Here is a 13,389-nt window from a genome sequence, read left to right on the forward strand (position 1 = left end):
TACTTTCTAAATACCAGGAGGGTGTGACACCCACTGTCAACTTCACCCAGTTTGACAAAGGTCTTGGGGTCAAACCAGACCTCAGTGCTCAGCTCCTCCTTCATGGAATCTTTGGCTTTTTTTTTTTTTTTAATGTTTTTTATTTATTTCTAGGAAAGAGAGAGAGAGAGAGAGAGAGAGAGAGACAGCGTGAGCAGGGGAGAGTCAGAGAGAGAGGGAGACACAGACTGAAACAGGCGCTCCAGGCTCCAGCTGGCAGTCAACACAGAGCCCGACGCGGGGCTCGAACCCACGAACCGCGAGATCATGACCTAAGCGAAAGTCGGACGCTTAACCGACTAAGCCACCCAGGCGCCCCAAGAATCTTTGGCTTTTAAGAATTCTTCCGGGGTGCCTGGGGGCTCAGTCGGTTGAGCGTCCAACTTCAGCTCAGGTTATGATCTCTCAGGTTGTGGGTTCGAGCCCCACGTCGGGCTCTGTGCTGACAGCTCAGAGCCTGGAGCTGCTTCGGATTCTGTGTCTCCCTCTCTCTCTGACCCTCCCCTGCTCACACTGTCTCTCTCTCAAAAATAAATGAAAACATTAAAAAAACTTTTTTACCTTCTTAGGGAACCTGGCTCAGTCAGCTAAGCTTCCAACTCTTGATTTTGGTTCGGGTCATGATCTCATGGTTTGTGCTCTGGGTTGGGCTCTGTGCTGACAGTGCAGAGCCTGCTTGGGATTCTCTCTCTCGCTCTCTCGCTCTCTTTCTCCCCCTCTCTCCCTGTCACTTCCCCACTCGTGTTGTCTCTGTCTCTCCGAATAAATAAACTTAAAAAAAAAAAAGAATTCTTCACTTTCTTGTCTCGTTTGGCTGCCTTCAAGTGTGACGAGCAGTTTACAAAACAGCCAGCCCGGCTTTATTTGTTTACGTATTTTAAACAGGCTCCAGGCCCAGCACGGGGCTCGACCTCGCGACCCCGCGACAGGAGGCGGCAGACGTGTGAACGTGTGTGAACACGGGAGGACGCGGCGTCCCGGAGCTGCTGCCGGTGTGCGAGGCACCCCGGGGTCCGGCACGGTTTCTCCGGCGCCCCTCCCCCAACAGCACGGCCCCCGTGGGCGGAGCACCCAGGAAAGTGCCGCGGTGCCGCCCGCGCGAGAGGAGGGGGAAGCGGGGCTGCGGGGGGCGGGGGGGGGGGACAGAACCCGAGGGTCACTCGGAACCGCGCTGGAGACGGAAGTGACGGAAGTGCGCCCCGCGGCAGGCAGGCAGGGCTGAGGCGCGGCGGGCCGACCCGGGGGCGGGTTGCGGGGGAGGGGCCGGGGGGAGGGGCGCGGCGCCGAGTCTGAAGACGCGCGAAGACCCAGTAACCGGGACCGAGAGGAGACCGCGGCGGCGGCGGGCGGAGGGCCAAACGGGCCCCTCGGAACCGCTGCTGGGCCCCGCGGCGGAAACAGTTCGGTTCCCATTTGACAGCATATGCGGGGTGCGTCCCTAATGCTTCCTGGATTTGCGTGTTAAAAAAAGAAGCCGTAAGTATTAGAAGAAATCGGGGAAGAATCATCTCTAATCTGGGAGTGGAAAAGGCCGAAAAAGGGCGCAAGAACCAGAAAGGATTAAAAGCAAGAACATTACCCAAAAACGAAAAATACGAAAACGAAAATACACGCAGGACAGAAACCACCGCAGGAGCCAAATGGAAGCTGCGGCCGCGACGGCCGGCCCCTCAGGGCGGGGCGGGGGCCTCTGACGAGGGTGCCCCCCCCCCCCAGAGCAACAGGGGCCGCCCTGCCCAGCAGGTCCCCCCCGACCCTCTCCGGCCACCTGCACGGTGGCCTCTGCCCACATCTCCCTTACACAGACCCAGGACTATTTATTTCCCCCACTTCGGAGATCGTCTTCGAGATGCTCACCCGCCGTCTCCCTGGCGTCGGCCTCACTGAAATAACTGCCCTCCCGGTGCCACGTCCGCTCGTCTCTCTGCCTCTGGATTGTGCCAGTGACAAGTCGCCGAGCCTGGCGTGTCCGGGCCCCTGGAGCCGGGACTCGTGCGCCCTGCACCCCGGCCCCTGCCTACCTGGCGCAGAGTCGTCCTGGGACGCGAGGCCAGAGGGGCTGGATCCCAGCTCCAGTAACTTCCACGTGTCCTGGAGGGGACCGCTGGATGGTGACGAGGAGCTTCGGGCGTGGTGGCTCTTTCCCTCGCGGGATTCTTGAGCGGAGCGTGGCTTTGGGGACCGGTTTTCTTTCTGCCAAGCCGACCTGCAAGTCACGCCGGAGGTCCTGTGCCGCCCCTGTGGCAGTAAACAAAGACAGACCCTGTCTCAGCCTCTGAGAGCCCTGCTGGGCGGGTGGGGTGGTGGCATGGCCCCCGGACAAGCCCCGCTCCCTGAGCCCCGGCAGGCACACAACGTGCAGGCCAGAGGCAATCCGGTCCCCATGGGAGGTGGGGCCAAGAAAGGACAAATGCCCCGAAGCACGCCCTCTCCAGCCTCGAAGGCCCGCCGTGGGGGGCCGTGGGCACCCTCACCCCTAGCGCCCTGGGAGACAACTGTGCAAGGGCACGAGGAGAGGCATCTGGTCCTGACACTGCGGTCACTGGGGACAGCCACCACCCGCCAGGGCCCCGGGCCCCGCGCCGACATGCCGCCCAGCTGTGCCTGTCCTGACCCAGCCGCGGCTCGCGCTGCGCAGCCTGGCAGACGAGGGCCTCTGCAGACGGTCTGGGCCAGGCGGGGCGGTGCCTTCCCCGAACATCCAGAGGGCCGTCCCGTCTCGGTGCTCTCCGAGCCCTGCCACGGAAACGCAGGCAAAAGGACTCAGTGTCCACGCGTCACCGAGGGCATATGTCACCCAGGCCTCCCTCAAGATTAGGAAGAAATGCTGGCCCCATATCTCTGGTATCAGGGACTCGCTCACGCTGGGGACAGGCCACAAGGGAGGGGAGTGGTCATGTCCATGGGCCAGGATGACCACAACAGGCCCTCGGTGCCCGTCGGGAGACCAGGAACCTGAGTGTCACACGCGCCCCCCTGGGGAGGGGCCCTGGGCCTGAGCCGGGCACAAGAGTGGCTCCCGTGCCTCTCGGTCTGATGGCCCGTCGTCGGTGCCTCGCTCCGTTGGCTGGTGACACCCTCCCTCCGTGGGGACGCTTGCAGAGCAGCAGTCAGAGGGGGCATTAGGGAGTCTTTGAAGAGGCACAGAACGAAACACAGAAGGAAACATAAGAATTGAAAGCAGGGGCACCAGGGCCGAGCCCGAGCAGCAGGCCAGTGGCAGGGGGGCCCCGGGAGCCGGCCAGACCCACCAGCCTCTTCCTGCCCCAGGGGGCGCTCACACCCACCGCCTGGCTCCCTCCGCTCTAGTTCAATTAATATTTGAATTTTCAACTGAGAAATGCATGCGTATCTTTGGGATCTAACTTACGGCCCCTGGGGCAGCAGTGATAATAAATGGCTTTTCGTATTTGTGGATGGACTCGCTGTCTTCCTCTGTGCTTTCTGATCACACCCTTTGCTTATTTATCTGTTGGTTAAAAAAGTGGGCCCCAAAGAGTCATCTTTTCTCCCATTTTAAGAAAGGAGTCATTTCACTGGATTAACAAAGACATGGCAGTTTTGTAGTTTGAAAGAGGTTAATAAAGTGTAATAAAGTATTTCTTAAGTTTATTTATTTTGAGAGAAAGAGAATGCCACATAGACTCCGCAGTGTCAGCACAGAGCCCAACTTGGGGCGCTGAACTCACAAACTCACAAACCTTAAGATCATAACCTGAGTCAAAATCAAGAGTCAGGAACTCAACCGAGCCCCCCAGGCGCCCTAGTGTAATGAAGTATTTAATGTTCTAGAAGGAAGTGGAGGTACAATAACAATATGCCTCTTTTACTGTACCGGGTTAACAGGCACATGGATTCTATGATTTACAATATTTTCTTCTAATAACATGCATGTAGTTTAATTAATTAATGCAGATGATTTGAAAGTTATCTTTCAAAGGTGAGGCACTTCAAGAAGTGGAAAAGGGGTCTCCCAGGGGAGAGGGTCTGCAGGGGAGGGGGTCCCCTAGGGGATGGGTGTCCTCCAGGGAAGGGGGCCCCCAGGGGAGGGAGTCTGAAGGGGAGGGGGTCCTCCAGGAGAGGGGGTCCCCAGAGGATGGGGGCCCCCAGGGGAGGGATCCTCTGGTGGAAAGTGACATGGTCTTCGGCCCCGTCTGTGGCCAGCCTTGCCTAGCTGTCTCGGGCCAGTGTCTCCGCATCAGCGTCTCTGTTGGGCCTGTCTCTCCCACAGAGCCATCCGGGTGCCCGGCACCGTCCCCACTGTCCTATAGCACAGACCCTGCCCTTTGCTTAGGGCTTGTGTTGGGCCCGAGCAGAAGCCCCCCAACACCCCATGAGGTGTGCGTGCCCGACGGACGAGCCCGGCGGGCAGCCCGGGGACTGCTGGTCCCAGGCTGCATCTCCTCCCTCAGCCAGCTGCCAGGCCTCAAACCCGGATTCTGTCCTTCTCTCACATTCCACGTCCATTCCACAGCGAATCCAGAGAAGCACGGCAGATCCAGAAATGGAGACACAGAATCCCAGGCAGGCCCCAGGCCCTGAGCTGTCAGCACAAAGCCCGACGCGGGGCTTGAACCCGTGAACTGTGAGATCATGACCAGAGCTGAAGTCGGATGCTCAACCGACTGAGCCCCCCGGGTTGAAAAAATCAAAAGGATGTTTCATGACATGAAAAGGACATGAAATTAAAATTTTCAGGATCCGTGAAGTGAAGTTTTACTGAGCACACCCACGCCCATCTGTTCACACACCACCTGTGGCGCCTCCAGGCTAATCGCGGGGCTAAACTGCCACAGAGACTGCAGGGTCCTTAAAGGCGTGGCCCTACACCGTTATTCTCTAGCCCTTTACAGAAAAGTCTGCGTCGGCCTTGGTATTATCCCCGCAACAGGATGCTAGATGAAAGCACCGTGCAGGAAGGAACACACACCCCCAGACGCAGCTTGTACAGCTTTTCAAGTATCTGCGAGAGGAAGTCTGAGGGGGTGTCTCGTAGGACACTCAAGGGGCTTTTCACTTTATAACATTTTGTCTATTAAGTTGGGTGGTGTAGTTACATTAGCCTTTGTCTCTTCTTGGAAGTCTAAAATATTTGTAATAAAAACACATAAATTACAATATCCACTGAGTAAAGACCTAATGGGAAGAAGAGCTAAGAAAACTTTGTAACGGAGCAGAAACAAGCCATGGCGTTTAAGGGGAGGGGGCCCTTCACTGGGACGATGGGAACATAAACGCAGACCCGAATCTCACAATGCAGACGTGTCGCCCACGGTCTGCACAACGCTGGCCTGGCTCTTCCCAAGAGTCAGTGTTGTGAAGGACAATCAAGGTCAGAAGGCCCATTCTGAGGCGTAGGAGATGCCCATACAAGTGCCCACTCCCATGGGTGCCCACACACGTGCACAAATACATCTACACGTGCAGCACACATAACCATACACACGCACAGGCGTGCCAAGTGTGGGAGGCAGCATGGGTCCTGGACTCGTGACTGGCAAAATCTGAGTATAGAACATGGATTAAATTCTAGCATTGTATTTTATCTTTGTTATTTGAGAGAGAGAGAGAGGGAGAGGGAGAGAGGGAGAGAAGGCGCATATAAGTATGTGCATAAGCAGGGGAGGGGCAAAGGGGAGGAGAGGGAGAGAGAGAGAATCTTAAGCAGGCTTCTTGTTCAGCCTGAAGCCCAACACGGAGCTTGATCCCATGACCCTGGCTGGGATCATAACTTGAGCCAAAATCAAGAGTTGGATGCTCACCCGACTGAGCCACCCAGGCACCCATGGACTGTATTAATGTTATGTTTCCTGATGTTCATAATGTCAGGAGGTATCTTCATTTTCAGACATGAGGGGGCTTATTCTCAGCTGATCCAGGAGCAAAGCTGTCTGTGTGTATCTCTACCTTTTCTCTATTATCTATTTATCCATCCATCCATCATCCATCCATCCCCTGTCTATCCATCATCTGTATATCCATCTAACATCTATCTATCCTCAATCCATCCTTCTGTCTATCCCTCCATCTATCCATCTATCATCTATCCGTCCATCCGTCCGTCCATCCGTCCGTCCATCCATCTAAAATGTGGGGGAGGCAAAAAAAGGAAGAGAAAGAATGACAAACCAAATGTGCTAACAAGTTAACAACTGGTGAATCAGGTTAGAAATCATTTCCAAATAAAGCGTTAATCTAAAAAAGACATAAGCAAGAGTTTAGATGTTCGGCACATGATAAAAGTATCAGTTCGAAGTCAGTGAGGAGGGTGATTGCTTATGGCGCCATGACAGCTGGTGAGACGGGGCGGCTAGGAGAGATGGGGGAGGCTTACCTAAGACTCAAAACAGAGAAAAACACTCTAAGCCAAAAACAGTGAAATAAACCATTAAAGTGGACCGACAGAGCTCATTGGATTAAAAAAAGAAAAGGTCAAGGCGAGTGACAAAGGTTTACCACGGACGAGCAGCAGGTCTGTCGTGTGTAAAAACCAGCAGGCGCGAGAATGCCTGGCGGCTCAGGGTGCCGAGCGTCTGACTCTCGATTTCAGCTCAGGTCGTGATCTCATGGTTGTGAGATCAGCCTGCATCGGGCTCTGAGCCTTGGGAAAAACTTTTGAAAGATGCAATTTTTTTAACCCATCATATTGGTGAGGATTTGAAAAATAATACCCAGGTGGGTAAAGCTATAATAAAATATACATATGATGTAATTTGTAATTTTATGTTTATTTTGTATTTATTTTTATTATTTTTATAGTTTTATTTTATTTTTTAAAAATTTTTAAAAAATGTTTTATTTATTTCTAGGAGAGACAGAGAGCGCGTGAGCAGGGGAGGGTCAGAGAGAGAGGGAGTCACAGACTGAAACAGGCTCCAGGCTCTGAGCAGGCAGTCAGCACAGAGCCCGACGCGGGGCTCGAACCCACAAACCGCGAGATCATGACCTAAGCGAAAGTCGGACGCTCAACTGACTAAGCCACCCAGGCGCCCCTTATAATTTTATTTTTAAAAGTTTATTTTTGAGAGAGAGAGACAGCACGTGCACAAGCAGGCTCTGCGTCATCAGCATGGAGCCCGACGTGGGGCTTGACCTCACAAACCGTGAGATCATGACGTGAGCCAAGATCAAGACTCAGACGCTTAAACTACTGAGTCACCCAGGCACCCCTATTTTTTGTTATTTCATTTCATTTCATTTGGCGTTTATTTTTGAGACAGAAAGAGACAGAGCGCGAACTGAGGGCGGAGGAAGCAGAGAGAGGGAGACACAGAATCTGAAGCAGCTCCAGACTCTGAGCTGTTAGCACAGAGCCCGACGTGGGGCTCGAACCCACCCACGAACCACAAGATCATGACCTGAGCCAAAGTCGGACACTTCATGACTGAGCCTCCTGGGCGCCCTGTGTAATTTTAAAAAACAGCAGGATACACTGAGATGTCACTGGTGACCATGTTCAGGCGCTGAAAGCTGGATTATGTCTACTGGATTGTGGCATTTTGGTGATGAAATGCGGTCCTTAAGCAACTGGTAAAAAGTCAGCGAAGACGCTGTTCTCAGATACAGGAGTGTTACCTGGACTGCAGACGGGGCCGTCTCCTGCCCCCGAGGTGCTTCGGTCGCGTTCCAGGCCTCAGTGGGGGTCAGGGGCTGGTGAGGCGGCTTCCCTAGAAACAAGGAGAGAGAAAGGATTTGCTTTCTTATTTTTTCTTCTTCTCCTTCTCCTTTTACCTTTTTATTTTAAAGTAAGTTCTGTGCCCAGCGTAGGGCTTGAACTCACACCCGAAGATCAAGAGTCACATGCTCTGCCGACCGAGCCAGCCAGGCACCAACACGGTTTGCTTTCTGCATGTACTTCATTCCTGGGTCTCCCTCGTGCCAAACACAAACCCCAAGGAAGAATACCGCGTCACCCCTCTCCGCCCGTCACTGCAGCTGTACGTGGCCTGACACGGCTTCTCCAAGCAGCAGTCCACACCTGCATTAACGGGCCCAAAGGGCACTCTCTCTGCCGCACAAGAAGGTAGCAGCAGGAGGTTACGTGAATAAACGCAAAGATGGCGCCTGTCCCCTTGCAGGCAGCCTGGCTTAGTCAGAAATGATTGGGCCCCCAAAGAACACCTGTTTGCTAACTCAACTTGGGTTAAGTTACTAGAAATCTAGGAAGTTTATCTCTAAGCTGACACACGACAAGATGCAATTACTGTCAAAATAACGTTTGTCAGAACGATGAATCAGCGTGGTTAAACACAAGCTCAGTGAGGATGCCGAAGTTGTAGTGTATATGTGAGTTGTAAATGCTGGTATTTACTGTATTTGAAACGGAAACAGAAATTTTGAAAAAGGTTATTATCCACTCATCTGAAGACGGTGGTGAGTACAGTGCATGTTATTCACATCTGGGTAGTTAGGGAATCAGCCCTGTCACCGTGGACCTTCAGGGGCGGCTCCTGAATTCTGCGTCAGCTTCTCCGAGGAGATGAAAGCGCATGTGAAGGACACAATTTGGAAATGACCTTATTTTCCTAGACTGTAACACCTGAGCATAAAAGCTCTGGGGCCCAAAGACCCACAAGTGGCCGACGAGCGCCCACGGCCGTATCGTTAGCTGTCGGGGAAATGCGGAATCTAGACCACAGGAGCTACTCCTCAGGTGGACGGGATGGAAAAGACAGAAGGTGCTGCCCAGGATGTGGAGAAATCGGAACCCAGGCAGATGCCGCTGGAAAAGTAAGGCGGTGGAGTCGCTGTGGAAGAAGTGGTACTTTGATGAGAAAAGAGAAGAGGCAACAAACGAGACGCGAGGGAAAGTTCTAGAGCGAGGCCAGTGCGCCTGCGGTCGGGAGGGCTGTGCAGAGGCCGCGCAGGGCTCGTCCACGGCCTCAGCCACCGGTGCTCCGGCCGCGGCTGGAAACCCACGGTCCTCCTCTGACCCAGTCACCCGCCCACAGCGCCCACCGGCCCCGTCTCCGCACGCGGGCAGCTCTCTATCTCACGGCATCCCGGGAAAGGGGAGTCGGCTCGGTAAGACTATGTTGAGACCACAGTGCCAGGACCTCGTTCACAACGTACGGGACTAACTGCTCTATTTCTCACCAGCTGCTGCTGTACCTCCTGCCGCACCTGTAAACGTCACCGCAGGAAACCGTGGGATGCGCGGTGCGGTGGTCAGTGCGGGCCGGTTTCCGGTGTCCCCTGGGGGCGAGGCCCGCTGTGCTCCGGGCACAGGCTTCTGCCGGCGCTGCCCGGCCCGCCTGACACCTGGAGACGCTCCCAGTGGAACGAGGCAGGGCTTCGGGGCCCCAGGTGAGAAGAACGTGGACTCTTCTGACCAGGAACCAGAACCCAGTGGGCCGAGGGCGGGGGGCGGCGCGGGGACGGCTGCGGCTCTTCTGTAGATACGTCGTTTTCACGGCCACTTCCTAGGCCCAGCCGGGCCCTCTCTCCCTCCGGAGCCGGCCGCGGTCCGTAACGCGTCAGCGGCCTCTGCCTTTGTGAGCTGAAGGGAAACACCTCCAAGTGGCATCTTACTCTCTCCTTAAGTCTTCAGAACTCAGAGACTCTTGGTGAGTCATCTTTCTTTTTTTTAAGTTTGTTTTGAGAGAGAGCGAGCAGGGCAGGGGCAGAGAGAGACAGGGAGAGAGAGAAGCCTACGCAGGCCCCATGCTGTCGGCACAGAGCCCAAAGTGGGGCTCAAACTCACAGACCGTGAGATCATCATGACCTGAGCTGAAACCAAACTGACGCTCAACCTACTGAGCCACCCAGGCGCCCCACAGTCTTCTTTTTTGTTCAAAAGCAAATCACAGGCCCAAATTCAAGTCACTCGGGCCAAGGCCCAAACCAGGGCTTTATGCCTGGCCTGGCCGCATTCCAGCCTCGGCCAGAAGCGCAGCTTTCACCGGCTGTCAGGAGGCCGCGGTCAGTGCAGAGCCTGCCACTGGGCCCTCTCCGCCCCCGAAGGAAGAAGAGGTCCTTGCGAGGTAAGACCCCAGCCCTTACAGGGAGGGACTGGCAATCCTTTCTTTTACCATCACCTCTGGCTGGCACTCTCCTTCCTGTAAGAACCTTCCGCTCTGTGCAGCCATCTGAGCTCCCTCCACTTGCTGCACGGGAAGCTGCCTGAGTCGTGAATCACTCGGTAAAGCCACTAGATCCACAAAGTCACCTGCTTGAATTTCGTTTCTTAGCACTTTCCTGGCAACGCGGCCCTCTACTTGCACCGGCGCCCTGAGGTCGGGGCCTGACGGGAAACACGGCCCTACGGCCACAGTCCTGCCTGTTTGGCCAGATCTGAGCTGGACACTCACACGTCAGGACTGCGGCTTCTCTGGTGAAGAGCTGGGAAGGTCACCAGCAGCCCCCAGGCCTCGGGTGTTTCTGACCTTGAGATAAAAGGAATTTGCTCAGAATCATTCAGCAGATGAAGCCAGTGAGTTCTCGGCTTCTTGCTCTCAGTACAGCAAACGAGAAGCTTGTAAAAGTCCAATCTGGACTCTTGATGGAAACTTCTGGCAAAGCAAGCTCGGGAAGGCCGGATCAGTGAATTAATGTTCTTGCTACATGGAAATGATCCGGCCAAGGGACCAGCCTTGTTCGTGATCACGAATCATCCTTCTCTGAGATCATGTTTTATGAAAAGCAGAGAAATGGCAAGAAAACACATGCTTTGGGATGGAAGCCGCCCTGAGCGCAGCAAGGCCTCTGCCCCAGGCCGCCACCCTGTCCGCAGTGCTGCGAGCTGAGGGACGTGTACTCTGCGCGTGCATCACGGTCCCCCATGGTTCTCCTGGCAGCCCCTCCCCTTAGAAAACTCAGGTCCACCTCCATTTGCCAGTCAGTGTCTTTGTCCTGCTACTTGTGACTGGGCCCCTCCTGGGAGCCAGCTGCCGCTGCTGGATGAACAGAAGAAAACCCCAAACCCGTATCCCTTCTCACCACTGTCGGAGAGACACATTTTACCTCTTTCTGGAAATGACCCTTTTAATTTCTTTTTATGTTTATTTATTATTGAGACAGAAACAGAGCATGAGTGGGGGAGGGGCAGAGAGAGAGGGAGACACAGAATCTGAAGCAGCTCCAGGCTCTGAGCTATTGGCACAGAGCCCGACGCGGGGCTCGAACCCACGAACTACAGGATCATGACCTGAGCCGAAGTTGGACGTTCTACCTACTGAGCCGCCCAGGCACCCTGAAATGACCCTTTAAACACCTGATTAGAAACGTCATTAGAGGTGCCTGCGTCTCACTTTCGATTTGGGCTCAGGTCACGATTCCCGGGCCGTGCCTGTGTCCAGCTCAGCGCAGAGCTTGCTCGGACCGCTCCCTGCCCTGCCCCCGCTGGCACTGACCGTCACAAAGGACACTGCACACCTGACCTGGCAAGACCTGTGACCTCCTGGACATTTCACGCCGAGTGACACAGCAGGAAAACAGATGATGCACACGGTGAAGACAGGAAGTGCACAGGATCTTAACACAAACATTGCCGTTATTGGCAATTCCCGTTAACAACTAAACACACATTTAGAAAGAATGTTAATAAGTCGATATGATAAGGCTGCTAACGGAATAGAGTCAAAAGTAAAATTCAACACATGTTTGAAAATAACTAAAAACTCCTGAAACTCTCCTAAACCACTTGAGTGCAACATAAAACTTGGGTCCATAATGGCAAAGTATCTGGAAGCTAACCACACGGAAAACACTATCCCTCAAAGCCTCTGAGACGTGGCCAAAGCCACACTCAGATGGAAAATTCGCACCTTAAAAAATGCAATTACTAAACAAGAATAAAGTAAATGTTAAAGAAATCAGGAAAAGAACAATGAAACCCAAGGAAAGGACTGAATAAACATGAAATGTAAACTTATAAGGACCCAGGAATCCGTCCACTGTTGGGAGGGGGGAGGGGAGAGGGAAAGAGGGAGAGAGAGAGGGAGAGAGAGGGAGGGGGAGAGAGAGATGGCAGAGAGAAAGAGACCGAGATAAGAAGGGGGGGGAAGGGAGAGGAGAGAGATTTCCAGCAGGTCTGATGACATCTCCAGAAGAGATTAGAACAAAGGGAAGAACATTATTTAAAGAAACAATGGCTGAGAATTTCAAAGAATGGGAAAAACCAACAACCGGCCACCAAGTCTTAAGATGAGAAAAAACAAACCGATTCCTGAGCAGATTAAAGTAACACCAGCCCAGCTCCCACTCAGACCCAGGCTGGCGACACCGGAGAGGAGCGGCCAGAGAGGACGGGGGGCCCCTCCCGCCCAGGAAGGGGCTCCACTGGCCAAGGGCCAACTTCTTCAGACAGAGGAACACCCGCTTGGAAAGGTTCTGAGAAAATGTCGGCGCGCGGTTCTTTCTCCAGCCAAGCCGTCGTTCCAGACGGTGGTCACAACCAGCGGTGTCCCGCCAGGGCGAGGCTGGGGAAGGCGTGGCGCCAGGACGTAAAATGTGACTGAAGGTGACGCTTCTGCTCACGCTGGGATCTTAGATGTGCGTGTGATTATGAAAAATAAACATGAGGAACTACCTCGCTGTTTACGCGCACACGCTTGGTAGGTCTGGGTCAGGAGACCCATGGAAGTGAGACCCCTCGTTCGTCGTTTTTTTTTTTTTTTACAAAAAGTTCCGCCAGAAAATGACATGATAAGGAACCGCGCCGCCAGCACACACGCACACGCTGGAAATACAAATTACAGCAACGACACATTCCCCCGAAGCGGGCCCGCACAAAGCCCTCTGAGAGAGGCTGCGGTCAAGAGCTTTTATTCACTGTTGTGAACACGCACAAGACCCACTTTCTCTGCAGGCTGGCTTGCGTGCCGTCTGTGTCCCCAGGGGGTGGCCCGGCTGCAGAGCCACGGCACAGGGATTGGCTGCGGCGCCCGGCGCCTCTCTGGAGAGCTGCACCTGAGCAGGGGCCGGTCCAGCACTCATGTGTGGGGCCACGTACCCTCGCACCCGACGCAGAGTGGGGCCGCTTGGGGGGTGCACACTCACACCTGACAGACAGACAGGAGCCGGGCACCGTCTTCTGGATGCGTGTTTGCTCTAGTTAGTAATCTGTGCTTTCCTCTATAAATTAGTACTTCTCTGCACTCACTTAAATCTTTGCAATGAGCAGACAGCCTTTTTATAATCAGAACACACAGAAACTTAGGGGGAAGAAAAGGTCAGGGAGGAAAGGCTCCAGGCTGTGTGATTTCAAGCGCGAGGCAGACCTGAGGGGCCGGGGCCGGGGTCCAGGGCTGCGGGGTGGGGGGCGGTGAGCAGGCTAACCTCCCTGCACGAGGCTCCCGACGGCACCGAGCGGGTCCGTGTCCTCATGCGTTCGTGACCCCTGATGTAGAG

The 13,389-nt window shown here is 54.4% G+C and overlaps 1 protein-coding gene across 5 annotated transcripts in view; it reads right to left on the reverse strand.

Annotated features, from left to right (window-relative positions):
- The window catches only part of CCDC57 (coiled-coil domain containing 57), a 93,550-nt gene that overhangs the window by 22,488 nt on the left and 57,673 nt on the right, over nt 1–13,389 (reverse strand). For all 5 annotated transcript variants that reach the window (XM_039226219.1, XM_039226218.1, XM_039226217.1 and 2 more), the window contains 3 exons: nt 7,615–7,706; nt 2,644–2,775; nt 2,061–2,277 (listed from right to left, as the gene is read on the reverse strand). In XM_039226219.1, coding sequence (XP_039082150.1) covers nt 2,061–2,277; nt 2,644–2,775; nt 7,615–7,706 — 441 coding nt within the window. The remainder of the gene's footprint in view (nt 1–2,060; nt 2,278–2,643; nt 2,776–7,614; nt 7,707–13,389) is intronic.

Source organism: Hyaena hyaena, unplaced genomic scaffold (genome assembly GCF_003009895.1).
Source record: "Hyaena hyaena isolate Hyena2069 unplaced genomic scaffold, ASM300989v1 scaffold_21, whole genome shotgun sequence".
In the NCBI taxonomy this organism is placed as follows: Eukaryota; Metazoa; Chordata; class Mammalia; order Carnivora; family Hyaenidae; genus Hyaena; species Hyaena hyaena.